Raw genomic sequence first — 21,951 nt, 5'->3', positions numbered from 1 at the left:
GAAGTGGCTCGGGCCTCTAGTTAGGATGCCTCCTGGACGCCTCCCTGGTGAGGTGTTCAGGGCATGTCCCACCGGTAGGAGACCCCGGGGAAGACCCAGGACACGCTGGAGAGACCATGTCTCTCGGCTGGCCTGGGAACGCCTTGGGATCCCCCGGGAAGAGCTGGACGTTGGGCTGGGGAGAGGGAAGTCTGAGCTTCCCTGCTTAGGCTGCTGCCCCCGTGACTCGACCCCGGATAAGCGGAAAGAAGATGGATGGATGGCATTCTACACTTAAATTCAAGTCTAACACTTTCTTGAAACAATAGGAGGGTAAACTCAGTGCTTAACTTTCTTGCTCTTACAAACAACAGTAAAAGTAACAGGCTCTTAGAATATTACACAGCTCAACAGGGAAACACTAAGAGGGAATTTGATGGTAAAAAGACTGTAAATGTGTCAGATATCACTTGATATGACTAACTCACACTGATGAAGCTCAATAGAAGCTGATCATCTACTTTTAAATGACTGTGTGGACACACTGTGATTCAGTCCTCCATCACTTCCATTGAAAGCACATTTGAAGGAGATCTTTTAATAGTCAGTATGAACAGGAGGAATAATGCAAAGAAAACATTTCCATGTTCATATGGACACCTGACTGTTTTTTAATGTATCTGCACCAGTTACTAATTAGATTTTTTTTCCTACAGTACCAGCCAGGCTCCACTGTATTTGTAAAAGTGATGGATTGATTATTGTATTCTAGTTCTGTGATGAATTGATTATATAAGGCTGTGATAAGCCTTGTGTAATCAATAAATTAACCTCACCAACACAAGTGTATTTATTGAACACTATTTTATTTTCAATCAACACACACATAAAACAGAACAAACAACAAATACAAAAAATAACCTTTGGTTTAAATGTGTCTATCAATCAGAAGTGCCAAAAACTCTCCACTGGCTTGTTAATACACTTTAATGTACCATGAGAGGACTTTAAGGCTGTGCACCACTTGACATCAAACATCTTCATCCATGTCTTTGTTTATGCTGCTAAAATATAGACATCCACATCTTACTTGTTTCTGCTGAAGTAAGTGCTTACAGAACAGTCATTTTTAAAAGGAACAGTCTGATATTTTGGGAAACTTCTCATCTGAATGAGCCAACAAGATTTCCATTAATGTCGAATGGTCCTGTTATTTGAAGTAATGCTAGAGCCATAATATCTTCATTACGTCTAAGGTGCAGTGCTATTACTGCAAGTGACAATCACAGTGTTTATCCCTCTGTTGTTTGGTCGACAGAGGTCCCTCCCCCATCAGGGTCTGCTTCATCAGCTCACTGTGCTCCTTCACTGCTTGATCCATTCACATGTGACATCAGCTCTAGTAGGTCTCAGATGAGTACTTGAAAGTGCAAAGTGAGCAGAGGATGAATAATGTCCATGAGAGCCTGTCTTGGAGCAGGCTCTGTGCTCAGACTATCGACTCTTTGGATGGCTGCTTCCCTCGCTCTGAGCCTTGGAAGGAGTGCAGCGCTAACGGTTCACTGTGTAACCGGAGAACCACTCTCTGATTGGACTGTCGCCACTCGTTGTACAGTCGACAGTGATACCTGAGAGACACCTGGGGAGGACAGAATGGATGTTAGAATTTCACAAAAACGTCACACTACCTATTTTATGTGGGCATTGTTAGTACTTCTCAGCTTGTGAGGGTCTGGAAGAACTTAATGTCAGAGAAAAGTGATGATGTCACAGGGATGTCACCAGTGTTATCTCAGCTTGGGCTATGATTCATACCAGAAAACTGGAGTTAACAACTGGATTTTGTATTTAGAAGTATGTGGGTGTTAACAAGGCGGTGAGGGTCTAAACAAAAAGATGCTTGCATTAGTAATTATGGGAAATGTAGGATCCAGTGTTTTTGGAGCTTTGTTGCATAAATTCTGACCATTCTCTTTTGTCTTCTGTGTGTCCCCGAACTTAGTAGAAGCGCAATGTTGAAATGCTAGAGTAAAATTTAAGCCAGGTGCTAAAGATTGCTTGTGTAACTCCCTATTCATACATCTATGAAGACCTGCTACAACACAAGGCACAAGCACACAGAAGTATCAAAGATGCATAATGTAGTCAGACCTGCAAACTCAAGAATGATGAAAAATGTGATGAAATGGGACAGAAACTGAACCCCCCCATGCCTCAGCATACTCACCAGCGTCCAGAAGAGGTAGATGGTAAAGAGGGCAATTGTCAGTGTGATGAGCCCCACGGCCTCCAACCGACTGGAAAAGTGAAGATGATCGATGGCACCACGAAGGCAGAGCCAGCCGGAGATGGTGGCCAGAGGCGTGATGAGCAGGAAACACACCATGTCACCAAATAGGGTGCGCTTCTCCTGACGAAGACCCGGGTTCTGCAGCCACTACACGCCACCAGCAAGAATCAAAAACACAGTCAGTAAGATATAATGTGAAGAAATAACTCCGTGAACTGTTTCTTACTTATTCCTGTACCTCGAGCAGCGGCCTGGACTTCCTCTGCACGGTGAACTGGTAGTGACAGAGCTCACAGTGGCTGGTTCCTGAGGCAGACAGCCAGTGCTCCAGACAGCTGCGGTGGATGGTAGCCAGGCTCCCAGAACATTCACACGGGGACAGCAGCTCCTCCTGGGCCCCACTGTCATGGCAGATCCGACACATGGGGCTCTCTGTCAGGGCACTGAGGAGAGAGAGGGTTACAATACTGTGTGAATATATCATGTATCACATATTTACATTACATGCATTAAATTGCATCATACATCCAAGGAAAATGCAGATGCTGGATATTTTCAGCTAGAAGCTGGGTAAACTGGGGACTGTCTGTCACTCAGCACTAAATACAGCTTTGTTAATTTTACAATTAAAACGATTTTTCCAGCTCGACATTACTGAAATAAACACAATCTGTTACACAAGTGGGGTACCAAATGACACAGAACACATCTTTCCTACTTCAACACTACACTATTTGTGGTTCCTAATTTCCATCTATTGATTATGACTGTCATCCTAGTCCAGGAAATAGCTGATTACATAGATAGCTAAAGGGGACCCATTATGATTATTTCCAGCTCTATATTTCCATTCTGGGAGTCCACTAGAGCAGCTCGGCATGATTCACAGTTCAAAAAACGTATCTATCTTATACTGGTCCTTTATGCAGCTCCTCAGTTCAGCCTCTGTCTCTAAACAGGGAGTATTGGCTCCTGTCTCTTTAAGACTCCACCTTCTGATGAGCTTACATAACAGGAGACTTTTATTCTGATTTTTTGTGAGTTAGCAGAGCTTTGTTAGTGTCACTAAAAACCAGTTGACACAACATATGGAGATACTTGGAGCTCTTTGTTCAGCAAATCAGTTAGAAATAATGCAGGGAAGACTGAAAGTGATGAATAATAATTTATGTTGGAAATGTAAGACAGAGGTGGGAACTTTCCTGCACTGTATTTGGGAATTTGTATTTGTAACACCATTCTGGGTTAAACTTCCTGACTCATTGGTCAGGTGTAGTGATCCCCCTGACCCCTGAGGAATGTTTATTAGGGGATATATCTCAGTTACAGAATATATCAAAATGAATATTTTCTGTTATTATAGTCCAGAATTATTTTAAGATATTGGAAAACTGCTGTATCACCGGACTCGAAGGACTGGATCAATGCAATGGTGGAGACTGCATCTTATGAGTCTATGCTCAACAGACTGAACGGGAACAAGGACGATGGGACTGACCCTTGGGAGCTTTTATAGACCTTTACAAAGGCTGATGAAGATTCAGTCCGGAGTACCAGTGACTGAAAACAGTACACCCCCTTCCTTTATTATGAATGATTTTCTCTCTTCCATATATTTGAGTCAGACTTGTTGGTGTTTTAAATTTTGATTATTTGGTATTCTCTATTTCCGTGTACCATGTCTCATATTGTCTACGCCAGAACCAATGCCTGTATCGCCAACCCTGCAATAATGGGAGTTATTGATTTTGTACAAATTTAAATAAAAACAAAAAAGAAATAATGCAGGGAGGAACAGTACAAGCAGAAACAGCCACAGTGATGATGATGTTTGATGAAGAGCTGCAGACGACCAGCACACCTCCAACAGGTAAACGACTTATTTTACTTTGCCCTGCTGTGTGATGGAAAAACACCCACAGTGCCAGCACAGCGTGACTACCCCCAAAACAATGGAAACATGCCACAATGTTAGCAGAGTGGAGCAGTGAGCTGGTGTGCTGTGTGTGGAGCAGATGACCATATAAAGAAATCTGTCGTCAGCTGAGGCTGCAAATAGAAAACAGTTGGAAACCGAGCATTCAGAGCAATCTGAAGTCTGAGCTCATTGCTCACAGTGATGACTTCTACATTTCCCAAATATCTTGAAATGTGGCCATGTTTAATATGAACATCCAACAATAGATATACATGTATGACTGAAAATGAGGAGAAACCTAATAGAGGTCCTCTATTGAGACAGATGTGTAAAGATTTTGCTTTTTGCTTGAATTTTTCTGATGACTTTTTACTATTACTCCCTACATTTCAACACAAATATCAGGATTTTCTACCACTTGAATTGTCAAAACAGGCTCGTTACATTCAACCTCAACTACGATCAATGTGTTAACACTGATGGCCTTAATATTTATATATAATCTGTCTGAAACAAACTGACTGAGTCCAGTGAGGTATTGTGTATTATTGATGGCAAAAATGTATTTATACTTTTTACTTTTGAACTTAAGTACATTTCACAGCCTGTACATTCTAAATTTTACTTGAGTAAAAGAGTTGAATCAGTATTTCTACTTTTACCAAAGTCTTTTTCTACACATGTATCTGTACTACTTAAGTACTTTTGCCGCCTCTGTTAGTACGTATGGTAAATGATACACTAGGAAACATTAAGTGGGTCCCTGTGTAGGAGGAATTCTTAACACTGATATGATGAAATTGCTCAAATATTTACGCTTAAATTACTTTTTCCACCAGCAGAGTGTCATTTGCTTCAGTTCATGGGTCGGTGTCATCCTTCTGAATGACATGTTTTAAATACTCTGTGTGGGTGCATGTCTATTGCCTTCAGCTGGAAGAGTTGGAGGCTGTCTATGGTGTTAGCTACTTTCGTCGAGTTGACTGTTCTGTTGGTAACTTTAATGTCAACGACCACATTGCCTTGAATAACAAGCAGGTTGTGTGATGCCACTGGCATCTTTTATGACAGTGCTGTGCATTCTGCAGACTGCTAATGCAGTTGAATGATTTAATGCAGTGTCAATGGTCCACACCTGAGCACTTCTTCCCCTATGTAAGCATGATGTGTAAATAAAACAATCTATTGTAGGATTTCAGTTGTATGCATATATTTCTGTTGTTTGTGTTCACACCTCCGACCACCAGGCGGAGCTTCACTTTTCTTGATGAGAGCTGTACTTAAGGAGGTCAAGGTGCATCCGCGTCAAGTGATGCTAATTTTTTGAGAGAGGCATACAAGGGGTGCTCTCCATTCTGCTAATTCATGCTCCTCTATCCTCCAGCCGTAACTCAGAAACCGATTTCCCTCCTCCAACATCGAAGATGTTCCAATCCCTTAAACATGCACCTCAGAGGAGGAGAGAGCAGCCACAGGTGTTTCCTCTGTGGAGTTTTTTTTTCTCCTAACCAGACAGTAACACCTCTTTGATCAGATGTCGTTATTGATTGGTCAACTTATATGACGGGACAATAAAAAGTCAGGCTGTTGTACAAACTGCTTAACGAAGTAATACTCATATATGTGATTGCAGCTACCTGTGTAACAGGAATGACAGCACCAACAGCAGCTGATCATATGTATTTATAAAATAAAATTGACTGAATCATTAATAAAAAAGCATTCTTATCATTTTTTTTCTTTGTAAGCCAAAACACTTCCCCTTTCTTCTTTTGTTTCAGTATGTCTCAAATATGTAACCCAGCTGCATGTCTCCTACCAAATCATCCTGAGCCTGAAAAGCATGTCAGACTGTCACAACAAAAGCTATATTTTATTTAAACACGGCATATTCTGTAGGTTACAGTTGTTGTTATAGCTCCTTTACATTGTGCTGTTCTTTCAGTAATTAACAAATGTAAATTGTCTAATTGTGTGACAGACAGGTGCTGCTCAGAGATAATCAAATAATAAAAAATGGGAAGTTATCAGGTTAATTAATTGTACAAGACTTTTAAAGTGTAAACTTTAGAGTTTAAACTGTTGCCTATTAATTGCTACATATTAATAGCTGATTCCTTCATATTCGATAGTTGAGGTGATGATTCCTCAAAGTAATGGTGGAGTGAGCCAAGACATCCTGTCTGGTAAAATAAACTCCTTTCAGGGAGATGAGAAGTAACAACACTGGAATTAATTATCGTCTTGTAAGCTTTTAAAAAAAAAAGGTTTAATGATGCTATAATATGCGGATGCTTGTCAGACTGTTTATTTGAAGAGATATTGAAGCTTCTTCTGTGCTGTTGGAGGAAGTCACCACACCACTGTGCTGGCAGCGATAACTGTGGGCAAGATCATTACATTAACTGTGCAAACACAAACCCTGAGTCATCAAAAGAGGCTAACGATCTGTCAACATCTGCATACTGAAAGCTGAACCAGCTGTGATCCAGCTGTGCAGGCATCATCAGAAATTGACGTCACCTCAGATTTTCATAGGAAAGAGCCTCTCATTCCTCTGAAAGTGTGTTTCCTCAATTCCTCTTCCCTCACATACTTCCCTGCATTACTTCCTCGTGTCTTACACAGGAAAAACTAAGACTTGATGATAAGACACCAGTAAAGGGAATAAAGAGACGTTAATGGGAGGAACTACAATGGATCTGTATCATAAATATGACCTTCTGCTCGTCAACAAACTGGCCATTTTCTTAAAAGATTCTCAAGTATAATGAAATGGTCAGTACAATTATTGTTTTGCATATATCTGTCATGGACAGAGGTGTGTAAATCTATCACAACATACAAGAGATTCAACAGAGTATCAGAAATGTGAAAAAAACTATTGAAAACGTGCATGACCTACCACTGTTTGGTGTATGCGTCCAACCCTGCAGACATCAGCTGACCGTCCAGTCTGGAGGACACCTGTGTGTAATAATGAGTCTGCTCACTGGCTGACACGCTGCTCTCCTCCATGGTTTTACCTGGAAGAGCCTCTGCAGAGAACCCATACATGGAGTCAGAGTCGGATTCAGGTTCAGGCCGGCATCTTATATGAGCTGTCAGACACTGGTTTGGCAAAACTTCTGGCAACAAAGCGCAACGACCCGTCGTCATGGTGGTAGAGAGGAAAGTGCTGGACACAGATGGAAGGGCTTACTGGGTGTCTCCCATCTACAGAAAAAGAGAGAGGTGATTCAGATCAAACTGCACCTCACAGCCCTGTAGGTACAAATGATACAATTCCTTACCGCAGAATACCAACATGATGTCTATGTGTATTTACATACAGTACAGTGTCATTCTACTGCATTTGGGTCACAGCAGCAGTAGCACTGTGAGAATTTAGTCCTACATTTTAAAAAAAAAGTTTCAGAATACTTTCTTTGGTCTCCTACACTCTATATCACATAAAGCACATTTGAGTGATGTAAGAGAATGTGTGGCTTTTACCAATTTTCTAGTATCGAACATAACATTACACCCACCAAATAACCGCTGAGATCTAAGACCGTGGTGACATCACTGAAAATAGGTCTGAAACATGAGCAGACTGCTTGAGGCACAAAGGTTGGAAACAAGCCACCGGTTTATACAGAATTTGATTAATTTGGAAATCAAAGTAAGTAAAAGAGTCCTACATTACACAAGACATCTGTCAACTGTGACACACAGTTTGGACATTTGCCTTCCAAATAAATTTGGTCTAATCTCATTCTTTTTTCCCCACAGTTTGAACATCTGATTTCATGTTTCCTGACCTATCAAACCTTTTTATTTCATTTATTTTTTTCTTAAGTTGACTTGCTTAGTATGCTAGAAAAAAAACTCACTTCTCTGATGAAGACTGTGAGGCAGTTGAAAACTTTTTTTTTGTCTGTTCTTGTTATATTCTTTATTATTATTACTATTATTATATATGTATGTGTGTATGTGTATTTATTTATTTATTGTTAATTTGATTAGCACTGTCTTTTTTTAGCTCTAGTTTGGTCTAGGTAAAGTATCTCTTTAGCTGATAAATGCTCCACTATGTTCGCCAGCTACTGTCTAATATCACCTTCAGACAGCAGACACGTGTGATGTGGCCTTATGCAACACATATTCGACCCGCATGTTTGGACCTGTTCACGAGACAGCCGTCATCCTGCTTCTCACTGTTAGCAGAGACTGCAGTCTGCTGTGTACTTCATACATGTCTCTTTCTCTACTCTCTTGACAATTTCATCAATGTATCACTGAATGTATATCTGTTCCAGGTGGCAATGCCAGGTCGTCAAATCCAGGCTGTATCCGACCCTGGTCGAGAGGAGTGTCGGCTGATATGTGTTGACCCATTACAGACATCACCAGATCAGTCTGGATGAGGTATAACCGTGTATATCTACCTGCTGCTGAAAACCAGCGTGATATGAGTGCAAAGAATGAGCCAAACAGTAAAGTTGTAAAAATAAAACAATTAACTGAGATGCTAAAAAGCCTAAATAAACTACAGAGCTGGTGATTATTCTGTGTGGTTGTGTAGCTTCCAGTGTCTACCTTTCACAATATACACAGTCATCTGATCATTTGTTAATATAAAACTATGAATCGGTGCAGTTTTAACATCTAGTGTCATGACTTTAATGTCAAGTGAAAGCTAACAGACCTTCTTCTGACATGTGACAGCACAGGTGTAAGAAATAAAATGAATAATGGCTGAGTTTCCATTTACCTCTCCAGTTTTAGGGTCATGGTATGAATGCATGCTGGCTCACTCACACTGTCACACTGTCACACTGTCATTCAGCATTACTGGGAGCCATCTTTAATGTTATTAGTGACAGCTGCTTTTCCTGTTGCCACAAAAGCACCACTAACATTTCATTCAATATTCTCTATTCAATTTTCTTATCATATCTCTCAGCTGTATCATATCTCAGTTCCAAGCAAACTACACCATAAAAAGTAAATGTAAACATGTTGCTCAAGAAATGAATGCCCATGTAACGTTACTGTAACTGCTGAGAAACACAACATTACTGTTTATATGAAACATGACATTAGACAGTTTTGTCCTTACAGTCATGTCAGCTAATGTCAGCTAACGTCAGCTGTCGTTGTGACTAACTTCACGTTCTGTTTCTACACAAACAGCAGAGCTACCTCCTGCGTACACTACGCACTATTTCCTCTTCTTGCTGTGTTTTGATGCCAGCATGCAGAGGAAGTTACAGAGGCCTCATGTGCCACACCTTTCCTCGCTACTTTCTTCACATTCTATTCACTTACCTTCAGTCGACAGCCTGACTCCGCTGTATAGCTCCAGGTTTAGCGGCAAACAATGCTAATAAGTCGCGGTGTCTCCCTGAACTCATGTAAGTGTGTGTCAACACTCTGCTAACAAGACACTGCGCAAACTTCCGCTTTGAGCTAAAAGGTTGCTGTTCGGTTCAGCTGTCTGGCTCTGTGAGAGTTTTGCCCTGAGCTGTGTCTTACAGACACATCTATTTTACGCTCCGTACACATTTCTCCCTGTTGTCTGCCGTAATACAGCCATGGTTGGTAGGTGGATTTTTTATTTTTATTTTTTACAGTGGACATGGTCCCGGGGAAAGCCTTGCCTGTGAGTCTTACTTCAGGGCAAAGCGTAAAATAATTGTGTCTATCCACTGGTTTCTCCTGGCCAATAACATCATGTTTAGTCCAGTCTATACATAGGGTGGATTAAAATAGTAATATGGGACATTGACTGATGTGGGACAATGAAGCTCCAGTGCATTTATCTGTTTTTCTATTCAATTATTTTAAAGCTAACTATACTTACTGTGTACGTTATATTGTTTAAAATGACATACAGGATACTGTTTTTTAACTTAAAAACTGTAAGCCTACGAAATTAAATGACTAAATATGGGTACGCACATTTCATAAAGTTTTGACAGATACGGTTGCTTTGTATTAATCAAAGTATTTTTAAGCCTAAAAACTAGTGTCCCAAATTACAAAATCTAGAAATTCTGAAATGATTTGGTATGAGGAATATTAATATATATGCCATTTTTCCTTTTGAGTACAATATCTAAAAATTGTCTTCTGGTTTAACGAGCAAACATCTCAGGGATTTCATAATGATATAAGGTGTTGATATAATGTATTGGATTCATATGTAGATAAGGTAAACAAGTCAGAATTGCAAAAAGTGTCCCACATTACCCTAATCCACCCTATGGTAAATGGGGAGGACATATACTTCCGTGTAATATAATCTAATGCAACACGGACCTCTCTACAATAGAAACTGTAACTATAGAAATTATGGCCTGGGGAAATATAAATGATGCGGATTATATTAATTTATAAACTCTCTGTATTAGTTGATGTTTTTTCTGCTCCCTATGATAAATGTACTACATTACAAATTGGATCTCTGAAGGGGACACACTTTGAGCTCTGTTGCAATTCGCCTGGACAAATGGCCCAACCGATATTTTAGTTATACATATGACAGAAACATGGAATATATTTTAAAATAATTTTTTGATAAAAATTTCAAAATAGTTGACAGTAAACTAAATGCATGGAAAACAACTTATTTAACTTTGTTCAGAAAAATAACAACACACGTCTGAGTGGATGCTCTTGGGACCATACGTTACGTTCTCTCAAGGTGACAAACATAAGTCTACTGTAGCTTTACAGATCATTGACATTCAAAACAGAACAAAATGTCCTCTTTTGGTTATGAAAGTTCAAAGTTCCTTACATGACTTTAGGAGGATGTTCCATTTTTGGTTATTTTATGGTCACATTGCAGCACCACAAAGAGGACTTTTGGGATGTTAAAAGAGTGCTCCCATATGGTTTCCTCTTCATCAGGACGTCATTCAGGACTTCTGTTGACAGTACGTTTGTTCCCTTCATGACTTTAGAGGTTGATTCTTTTACAGTACCATGGCATCACAAAGTGGACTTTTGGTAGTTAAATAAAACATTCCTGCATGGTTCTGTGTAAAACATATAAACATATTCTGTACTGCAGAAACCATTATATTACAGTAACAGTACCGTAGGGTCACTGCAAATCACACTTGACTCTATCACCCTCTTAAAAAAGAAGATAATAAAACAAAAGAGGTTAGCTCTGTGGTATGACTCCCAAACCCACAAAAAGCAAACATTTGAACGGATATGGCATTCCACCAAACTGGAACTGAAACTGAATCTTGCTTAGTCTGGCATATATGCTGTTTTTATTACTCATCATTACAGTAACAGAGGAGAATAAAAACAGCCCTAGATTCCTTTTCAGCACGTTTACCAGGCTGACAGAGTCATAACTCTATTGATCCATGTATTCCTATGACTGTCAGAAGTAATGACTTCAGGAGCTTCTTCAATGATAACATTTTAATAAAATTCATCACCTCCTGCCCTCAACAGGCACACATTTATCCCCAAACCCAGGAACCTTAGAGACAGCTATAAAACATTTTAATGTCTCACCATAGTTCCAATTTTCATATGATTGAAGCAGTCACTAAAACATTTATCAAGTAGGACTCTTACATTTTATTTATCATCAATAATTGCAGTGGCCAAGGAGCAAAAGGCACTGACACATTGTTTATAACATCTCTATGCTGGACAGGAAAGGGGGCCCCAACAGAGCTGCAGGAGTTAAACGAGCAAAATGATTTGAATGTGTTTGTGACCTAGTTTCCTGTTGTACTGGTGCTGTATTGCACAGCTTTTGTCAAGAGGCCTTGCTGGAGTGAATTCTATGAGAATGGATGAAATACAACAGGAGGATGGAGCAGCCCTGTACTCACTGCAGGTAGTGGTGGGCGGTGACATTGACTGAAGTACTGCAGTTTTGGTATTGGTACTTATTAACATATTTCCATTTGATGTTATTTTATACGTTCACTCCTCTACATCTCAGAGGGAAATATTGTACTTTCTACTCCACTACATTTATTTGGCTTTAGTTACTTTTCAGATGCAGATTTGACACAATGGATAATATAACAAGCTTTATAAATACAACACATTGTTAAAGATGAAACCAAAAAGCAGTGTGTAGTCAGGCTCACATTTCAGATGTCTATGAGTTGTTAACAGCTTTTTCCCTCTAAACTTCTCACATGGTTTCATTTCAATAAATGTTCAAATGATCCAATATTTCAGCAAAAATCAAAGATTAGAGAGAAAGTCCAAAAACTGAAAACACATTTGTGTATCAGAACTTAGTTTGTTCTTCTTTCCTCTCCCATTAATCATCTCAGCACCCCTCACATTTATCTGCTGATCCTTTGGAGGGGCCCCACCCCTAGGTTGGGAACCACTGGACTAAACTAGCTAACTGTATATAAAGTAGTGTAAACTAGCTCCACCTCCAGCAGCTCCAACAGTAACATGCTGCTCTAACACTGATGCTTCACTATTAATAATGTAATGATGTCATATATAATAATATATCAGTCAGAGGGACCAAACCGTACTGGTGTAGCCCAGTGTGTTCACATCCCCCAGATCTTGTCCCAGCTTTAAAAAAAGATGTGTTGATTTTTATTCTACCACTTGTTACTTTGCAAAATGACAACTAGAAGTTTCACTTTCTTTAAAAACAACTTCTAATCCTGTTGTTATCCATGTGTATCCTTTTACACTACTTTTTTCAGCTTCCGAGTGAAACTTTTTAATTAACTTGATTGAAGCTACATTTTTCTTACTTTGCTCAATACAAAATCTACATGCTGACAGTAAATTATTATTTTTTTGTTGTCAGATCAGAGTCTGACCATATTTATGTAAACTGTTATTTTTTCTTGAATGAGGAAAATTCAACTTTATACTATTGTCAAACTGTTATGTAAGTATTGTTACATTAAAGGTTTAAAGATAGGTGACAGACACATGAAAACAGACATTAAAAACTATTGTGTTTTTATTGAAGTTTGTTATAAAAATGATTGATGATCTAATTTGTTCCTTTGCCTACTTCCTGCTGCTGCTTCAACCAAACAAAAGTACTGCAGAGCTCAGTTGTAATAGTCTTGTGATTCCTCAGTTTTACAGAAGGTGGAGCTATAACACATTAGAAACGATCATATTCATGGCAGGTTTTAGTTCCGCAAAGCATTCTTATTCACACCACAGGAATTTGAAGCATTCATTTATCTAAATGTTAAGGCCAATGTTTCTCAGCAAACTAAATTCTTCAACTACTTCCTGTTTCAGTCTTGGTTCTGTCAGTGTGGAGCATGTTCTCTTCTCTCTGAGTTCATGTATGTTTCCACGTGTGTTTCCTCTCCCCCACCAACACTTGTCTTTTACCAGGAAGTCACTCTGAATTGGACAGAAGGAAGAAGAGAGAACTTAGAAGAAGATAGAGCAGAATGAAGTCAGTGTAAATGATGATCAGGGATGTTTTCAATACACATAATGTACTCAAATGCAAGGGTGAAAGTGAAGGTTACAAATGATCAATATAGACTGAGAGGTACTGTATAGCCCTAAGCACGGGGATTGCCTGCCACCTCCACAGCTTGTTCCTATAGTGAATAACTCTTATAGTTAAAGACCACTATAGCTTAATAAACACACTGAGACTGAGAGTAACCCACACAGTCTGATAAGAACAGACGACCACATTGCCTCGAGCCCCACTATTTCCTGTACTGTGAACATTATGTACACCGACATATTTGCACACTATGTACACACAAAATCACAGACTGCATGGCTAACACCTTCTAAATAAACACACATACACCCTGTTGAAAAATAACTAGTAGGGTCAATGTGCAGCCGTTTATAAAAGTTTGTGTTAGACAATTGATATCTGTCTGCATCCTGGACACAAAAAGTTTCACCTTTATCCACAGATTTAATCACAATAGCTTTATCTGCAATCAGTTTGATCAAAGCAGTCCTTTATTCTATTCTACAAAGAGTGTAAATGGATACCTGAGAGGTTTTAGGGCAGGAGGTACTCTAAAAGGTGTGTGGGAAACTCTGGTAACAGTGTCTGTGTTTTTGGAGAGGCAATGTCTAAGTTTAATCTGTTCAAAACACCTGAACACCACTGCCACTGCATTTACACCACTGGTGGGCATACCTGACAAACACACTGAGACTTGATAATTCCTTAGAGGAAATGTTAATTACTGTATCTAACCCTGACCCTAACCCTAACCCTAACCCTAACCCTAACCCTAACCCTAACCGTCCTGCATTTCTTCAGCCTTTTGTTCTTCCTGCATCTCTATAAAAACAGGCCAGTATGAGAGGGACCACTTGAGTCACTTTCAAAAGTGAAATCCCTCTCAATGGAAGAGTTTCCTCTTCCAGCAAAGTGACTTTTCAGCTGATTGGATACTCCTGCAGGGTTTGAACATCAGCAGGCTGCGAGGATGAGATGTGTTCCTTTGTTTCCCAGTTATATACAGTGGGAGAGCACTTTCCCAATAGGGAAGTAGTCTCAGAATTTCGGACCCCACTGTATCTCATTTCTTTGGTAATCTCCATTATCATATTTGTATTTTTTCAGCTTGGTAGCTTTGTCTTTGTATTCATTCAGCTTTTATAGCCTCGATAACTAAAGAGGTAACTCTTGGGTTAATCTTAAGGTAAGGGTTAGTCTTAAAAAGGACATTTCTTTAGTTAAATTTAACTAAGGACATTTCTGTTTAAGACTCTCTTCTTGTGCTTGAATTACAGTCTCACTGAACAGTAGATATGCTGTTTGATGATAAACAGCATGAGGTCTAGTGATCATTTATTAAGGATCTCTTCCCATCTTTCTCATCTGATTTCCCAATTGTTGGAGTTTTTTTTTTTTTTTTTTTTTAAATCTACAAGCCCCTAACAACCTTTTTATTTCTCCAGTATTTGCTCAAAGTTGAGTCATGCATAAGGAGACGTGTTTCTTTCAGATATTGGGCCCGATCTTGCGGTCGGCGCACAGTGGATGGCGGGCGTGGCGCATGTGTCTTTGTTAGTTTCCCCTGGCGCAGTTGTCATTTTCTCGCCCTGCGCCCACGTTGTCTAAATAGCAAATGCACTTGCACCAGTCTGTGCACCTATGGGCGTGTTGGTCTCAAAATGAGGTGAGGTCAGGCGCATCGGTGGCGCGTTGCTATTTTGAAGCAGAGGAAAGCGATTGCGCTACTGACTAAAAAAAACAACAGGTCTGAAGTCACTGGCGCATATTTCACTGTTATTTAAGTGGCGCATCATCAAGGGTCCAATATGCTCCTAGATAGGCGGGTGCGCAGCGCGCAGACACTGCATGTGCTTGTTACGCACACACGGACGAGCAGCAGCACACAAACATGCAAAACATTAAAACCCTGCTGAATTTACCTGTTATTACATGACTGAACAAGACCATTTTAAAGAGAACCAAAATTGTAATTAAATGATAAATACATGAAAACTAAGAGCCACGATGTCTGTGTGGTGCAGCTGCATGACCTGACGGGAGGAGACGTGAAAATACCAAGGAGAAAAATTGAGTTGTTGGTGTTTTTGTGGAGAATGGATTCCAGAACCAGGTCTGCTTCTGGAGGAAAGACGCTCCTCTGCCACTTAGTGATTTTATCAACAAGAAAATCATCTGAACATCTGTGGTTAAAACATCTGTATTAATCTGTTAATGAATGTGGTGATTCTTACAGTGTCTCTTATCCACAGCTGTTTATACTAAAGGACTGATATGTTGATAAGTCTGCAGCCTCTGAGATGCTTCACAGAGCACAGTGTCATTACGCACAGCCATTCACTGTTTACTAAATCAGCTGATGACACCAGGCTGCTGCAGTATAACCACACACACCTCTACACTCATCAGACTGGTTGGTTATATCTCCATATTCTTCCTTTATATGAATTAAATGTGAGGTTAGCAGCTCGTCAGCCAACTTTCTTTTCAGCAAAAGTAATGTTTTATTATTGAAAGGCATTGCTGGGTAAATGCGCTGTTATAATAGCAAAGTGACAGCGTGCCTGGATATTAAAGGGAATGGGAGATGACACTCTGGTTGGTTTACCGCGTGTTACGCCCAAAACACGCCTATGATTAATGAGGGGACTTAAGTCCAACCCTTTTAGACCATGCGCCTGGTGCAGTGACCCTTTTTCCGCCGTTAAAATAGCAAAAGTGGATTTGGACACACCCCAAAGGCACATGCGCCACGTGCTTCACGCCAGGCGCTATAGATCGTTGAAATGTGGCCCATTGTCTCTCTAGTTTGACTTTTAGGTCTTCTATGTATACAGAGCTTTCAGCTTGTTCAGGATTCATATCTTCTGAGTATCTTAAATGGTGTCTTCAAATGTAGTTGCGCAATTTTTAGTGAGCATATTGATCTCTTGAAAGGAGCTCATCGTGAAAAAGTCTACTTGCAAATAAGAAGTGTGCAAAAAGAAAAAAGAACAAAACAGATTATGCAGGAACATCAAGGAGCAGAACTTTTGCACACCTGTAGATTGACAGGTGTGTTGGAGAAGACATTGTGCTGACAAAGAACTCCTGAACACTGTCTTCTGCATTTGCATTTGCAAGATTATTCAGAACAACATTTAAGTATACAGACCTTCAATCAGGTTGGTCGATCCACATCTACCAATCAGGTCACACAACAGACATCATTCATTAAATCAAGCATCATACATATATATGTATATATATATATACATATGTATACATATGATATGTGTAACATACATACATACAATTATATCACCAATATAAATAGATGACATAAATGCAAAACACAAAATGTGCATTATACATAGCTTAAAGTGCACATAGTCATAATAAAGAAAAGCTACCATACCAATATAAATATTTACAGTATTTTCGATATCTGATTCAAATCTGGTTGGAGCTTGTCAAAACTGCCTCCTAGTATCTGTCAAGTTCTACTCCTATACTACATTTTTATTCTTCCCAGCAACCAAAACAGGAACGCTAGTAAAAAACTAACCATCCAACAGTACTTTTAATATATGAACAGATCAAGCTGTTGAACAAGATATTTTTCTGTACTTGCAATAAATATGTGTTGCTTTTCTTTGTCTCTGTTTGCTTCATGCAACAAACCAACATTTCTGTTTTTCCACAAATAGCTGTTATTGTGTTTCTGTCACTGGGTGACTGTTTCACATGTTTCATTTGGCAATTTTGAAAATTACATTTTTATCTGAAAGCAGTGGTGTGCAGTCAGGGGCAGCAAGGCTAGCACTGCTAGCCCTGTCAAAAACATATTTTTTCAGTTTTTTCCATAATTAAAATGTCATTCTGAAATGTATCTGGAGTCAATTACTTGTTCAGTATGCAACTTCATCCAGAAAACGAATGGTTATATTTTGTGGAGCTCAAATCTCCTATGTCCTATAAACGCATCACAGCTCCTTTCCTCTGCTGGGGTCAGCAGTAGTTGCATTGCTAGCCTCTGATCGAGCTGGACGCTGCTATTGGGTGTGTCACGTTGAGTGACCGTATCATCAGCCAATCAAATGTTGATGTGTTATTGACAGAACGCCCTAAGCCTAGCAGAGTTTCTAGTGCTGGTCTGGGCGTCGTCATTCAAATGAGCTTGTCTGATTGGCCCATGGGCAGGTGCGTGATGACGCACTGTCTGTTATTCTGGAAAGGTGATGGCGGTTGATTTAACAGCAAGATCGGTAGATAAAGATATGATCCTGCTTCGGGTGACTTTTTCATCATGAAGGATCGCAGGATGGATTTCATCTACAAGTCATCGGTGAGTGCTAGTTTTAAAAAAAACTTTCTCTGGACCAGATTGGCACTACTGTTGGTCTAATATATCTCTCTCTCTCTCTCTCTCTCTCTCTCTCTCTCTCTCTCTCTCTCTCTCTCTGAAGTAAATTCTCTCTCTCTCTATCTCTCTCTGAAGTAAATTCTCTCTCTCTCTATCTCTCTCTGAAGTAAATTCTCTCTCTCTCTATCTCTCTCTGAAGTAAATTCTCTCTCTCTCTCTCTCTCTCTCTCTATCTCTCTCTCTCTGAAGTAAATTCTCTCTCTCTCTATCTCTCTCTGAAGTAAATTCTCTCTCTCTCTATCTCTCTCTGAAGTAAATTCTCTCTCTCTCTCTCTCTCTCTCTCTCTCTCTCTCTCTCTCTCTCTCTCTCTCTCTCTCTCTATCTCTCTCTCTCTGAAGTAAATTCTCTCTCTCTCTATCTCTCTCCCTCTGAAGTAAATTATGTCTCTCTCTCTCTGAAGTAAATTCTCTCTATCTCTCTGAAGTAAATTCTCTCTCTCTCTCTCTCTCTCTCTCTCTCTCTCTCTCTCTCTCTCTCTCTATCTCTCTCTCTCTCCCTCTGAAGTAAATTATGTCTCTCTCTCTGAAGTAAATTCTCTCTCTCTCTCTCTCTGAATTAATTCTCTCTCTCTCTCTCTCTCTCTCTCTCTCTCTGTGAAGTCAATTTAGAAGCGTTTTTTGGAGCATGTTTGTGTCTGTTATAGAAATTGATTTTATTTGTGAAGTGATTTAGAAGTTTCCTCTAAGGGTGCAGAGCAGTCTGGCAGTATGTGCTGTGTTTGATGTTGTGTCACATGGTATGTATATAGTAAAGTGGGCAGTGACCTAAGGGAAGATGATCTGATGGATGCTGCACAGTGGTGTCTTGATGTGTTGCGGATGTTGATCAGCTGTCATGTTGGTGTCGATTAAGTACTGTTGGATTTTGGTGCTGGGCCTGACTGAAACATCACCGCACGTTACTGTCTGAAAGATACAAGTTACTCAGAATCATTGTCACAGTGAAATGTGTATCTGCAAGTGTGATTTGCTACTGTTTGTTGAAGTTTTAACATAGGAGGAGTACTGCATTTTTAGATTGCTACTTTGACATTTCTCCCTTACTGGTTCATCACAATCGTACCCATTGTATCTAACTTTTAAGTTGGACAGACTGATTATTGTTTAGCTGTCCAGCTGCAACTCTCACAGTGATAAACTGTAACAAGTCACCGTACACTACCTGCTCAGCACCTAACAGCAAACAGACACAGTGAACTGTGGACTAGCAGGCATTTAGCAGCTAAAGAGACAGATATTTCACTCAGGAATTGGTAAAGAGCTAAAAGACAGTGAATTTTGGAGTTTCATTCACCTGGCAGACAGAAACATAACTCCAAATGAATGATAATGTCCTGGATGTGGAAGTAAGCAACTGTTTGTGTTTGCCACTGACAGGCTCCAACTGTTATTATAATTGCCTAACAACATTATGGAAAGGACCATGCAGAGAAATAAAATGTTTTCTTTACCTATTGCTTGATCCAGTCTGTTTTTTACTGTTTCTAACTAAGTCTCACTCAAGGAGAAGTCTGAGTTGATCAGCTAAATATTTAGAGATGACTGAAAATCATTTTGATAACACTAAGTAAATAGTAAATGGACTGTACTTATAAAGAGCTTTTCTGGTCATTATGACCACTCAAAGCACTTGTCTCATTCACCCATTCACACACATTCACACACTGATGACAGGAGCTACCACGCAGGGTGTTAACCTGCTCATCAGGAGGAAACTTACCATTCATATACAGTACACACCGTTGGCACAGCAACGGGAACAATTTGGGGTTAAGTGTATTGCTCAAGGAAACATTGACATGTGGACTGGAGGAGCCAGAACCGCCAATCTTCTGATTGGTGGACGACCGCTCTACCTCCTGAGCCAGAGCTGCCCCGCACTAAGCTATGTACTCAAAACAACAAACTCCTCCTGGTACTCCTCTCTCTAACTCTGTCATGGTTGAATGTGTAGCTCATTTTGACACAAACTCAATTCTAGTGATATTTCAGAGCGATTTCAGAGTTTAGAAAATAGGGTCCAGGTTGAAAAAAAATATCATTTTCCTTTAAGGTGTCTAATAATTGGGTCCCAGATATTCTCACATTTTTCATTAAAAGCATGGGTGTTGCTTTGAAACCTCTCAACATGTATCCCTCAGACCAGATCCCTAAACCATCTGGAGAAAAGTGCTGGTAGCCTTTATCCCTTGACAAGTATCCTCTTTGCTTAGTTTTCTAAACACAGTAAATGTAAGCTTCTAATTACATCTGCACAATGTGGCACAGAAGAATAGTATCAGTTCTTTCAGCTATTCATTCATTTTCTGCCTGCCTTCGCCATTTTCATTAACTGTCTTGTCATGTCAGACCCTGCCACACCTGCCCTGTAGTAACCCTAGTCCCTTCCACTTTCCCAGTCACCTGGGGGGTATTCCAGGTAGGAGGTTCAACAAACTCTGAGTCTAACCCAGAACTCTGAGATGGGAAACTCTGAGTATCCAGTTCCAGAACAGCTGATCTGAATTAGTTAAATCAACTCTGAGTATGTTAACATTGAGTTTAGCACGTGCGCGACCACTATACAAAGCCATCATCAATGGAGCCCCGATACCTTGATTCACCATGGCAACTACTGAGAAAAAAAGCTTGAGTTACGTCACCTCCCCTGCAGGCCTGTGGCGAATATGATCATATATTTCACAAAAAGTAACATCGCTGCAGACGCTAAGGAGAGAGAAGCGGCATGGGAGAAAATTGCTGCCCGAGTCAATGCTTCAGTTTTAATGCACCACTCCACTGACTTAACTTACCTCACTTAAAATTGTGAAAGTGGTGTAATGTATTTGGAAGCAGCTAAAAATAAAATAAAAAAAAACATAATTCAGAAAAGTAAGGCACATTTTGCTGGGCTATGATTGTACCTCGCTTTGATTTTATTCATAGTTGACGTAGGATATTAAACAAAGTAAATATTAATTCAGTGGCTACTTCAACATGTAGTAATTTAAACCTCAAACAGAAAGCTGCTTAACACACTGTCCTCTCATCTAATATCCTGCTTACACTATTTTAACACTTTTATTTAACACAATTTTACATATAATACATATTGGAGTCATTGATTATAAGACTAACATGTGACGATGTGTACATGAATATTAAATAAAATACTTCCTAAAAATAAGATGAACAGGAAGGCAGATATGGCCGGACAATGTTAAGAAAGGATTGAGTGTAATGAACAGTGATACCGTTCTAACAGATATTCATCTCTGAATGAAAGCACATCTAATTGAGCCCTGAGTACATCTCCCGACATAAGGCATAGCTAATTAATTCTGCCTCGATATCTATCGGATTGCGAAGAAACAGACAACCCATGTCTGTCAGCTTGCTTCAGGTGGGAGGAGACAGGTAGAAACTCAGGGTTTCTTAAAGAAAACCTGCCAGTGAGCAGGTTATGTTCACAGAGTCAGTTACCATGGTGACTGACTCAGAGTTTCAGTTACCTCTCTTTCTGGAACGGATAACACAGAGTTTCCCTCATCTCAGGGTTAACTTACTCTGAGTTTTCACATAACCCGCTTTCTGGAATACCCCCCTGATTTGCTCATGCCCAGCTGCTCACCTGTTCCCTCATTAGCTCCCCTACATTTAAACCAGTCCATTTCCACTTACTCTCTACCAGATTGTCTATTGTGCTATAGCTTTCCGGCTTTTGTTCCCATCTTTGCATCCTGCCTACCTGTTTTTTGACTTTGCTTTTGCCTGCCCCCTTGCCTTATTTGCCTTATTTGCCTGGTTCTGCTGCCGGCCTGCTTATTTAGCCTCTCTCCTTTCCCATTGGCCCACTTTGCCTGCTGTAATCTTTGAATTGAAATGAACTGTCTGAACTTTTACACAGTGTC

The 21,951-nt window shown here is 39.8% G+C and overlaps 1 protein-coding gene across 1 annotated transcript; it reads right to left on the bottom strand.

The window, feature by feature from the left end:
* Positions 1–846: 846 nt before the first annotated feature.
* Positions 847–9,619, bottom strand: LOC133995294 (E3 ubiquitin-protein ligase MARCHF3-like). Its single transcript, XM_062434635.1, has 5 exons — positions 9,501–9,619; positions 7,093–7,403; positions 2,508–2,712; positions 2,207–2,416; positions 847–1,618 (listed from the first exon to the last, which is right to left on the bottom strand). Exons 2-5 carry the CDS (start codon positions 7,344–7,346, stop codon positions 1,469–1,471), a joined length of 819 nt encoding a protein of 272 aa, XP_062290619.1. The 5' UTR covers positions 7,347–7,403; positions 9,501–9,619; the 3' UTR covers positions 847–1,468.
* Between the last annotated feature and the right edge of the window lie 12,332 nt (positions 9,620–21,951).

Source organism: Scomber scombrus, chromosome 15 (assembly GCF_963691925.1).
Source record: "Scomber scombrus chromosome 15, fScoSco1.1, whole genome shotgun sequence".
NCBI lineage: Eukaryota > Metazoa > Chordata > Actinopteri > Scombriformes > Scombridae > Scomber > Scomber scombrus.
The sequence above is the reverse complement of the archived record's forward strand: the minus strand, read 5'-3'. Positions and strand labels throughout refer to the sequence as shown.

Coding starts and splice junctions, on each gene's coding strand:
- LOC133995294 (XM_062434635.1), bottom strand. CDS start 7,346: ATGACGACGGGTCGTTGCGCTTTGTTGCCAGAAGTTTTGCCAAACCAG. Junction 2,713..7,092: donor GACGCATACACCAAACAGTG/GTAGGTCATGCA, acceptor CTCTCTCCTCAG/TGCCCTGACAGAGAGCCCCA. Junction 2,417..2,507: donor AGTCCAGGCCGCTGCTCGAG/GTACAGGAATAA, acceptor GGTGGCGTGTAG/TGGCTGCAGAACCCGGGTCT.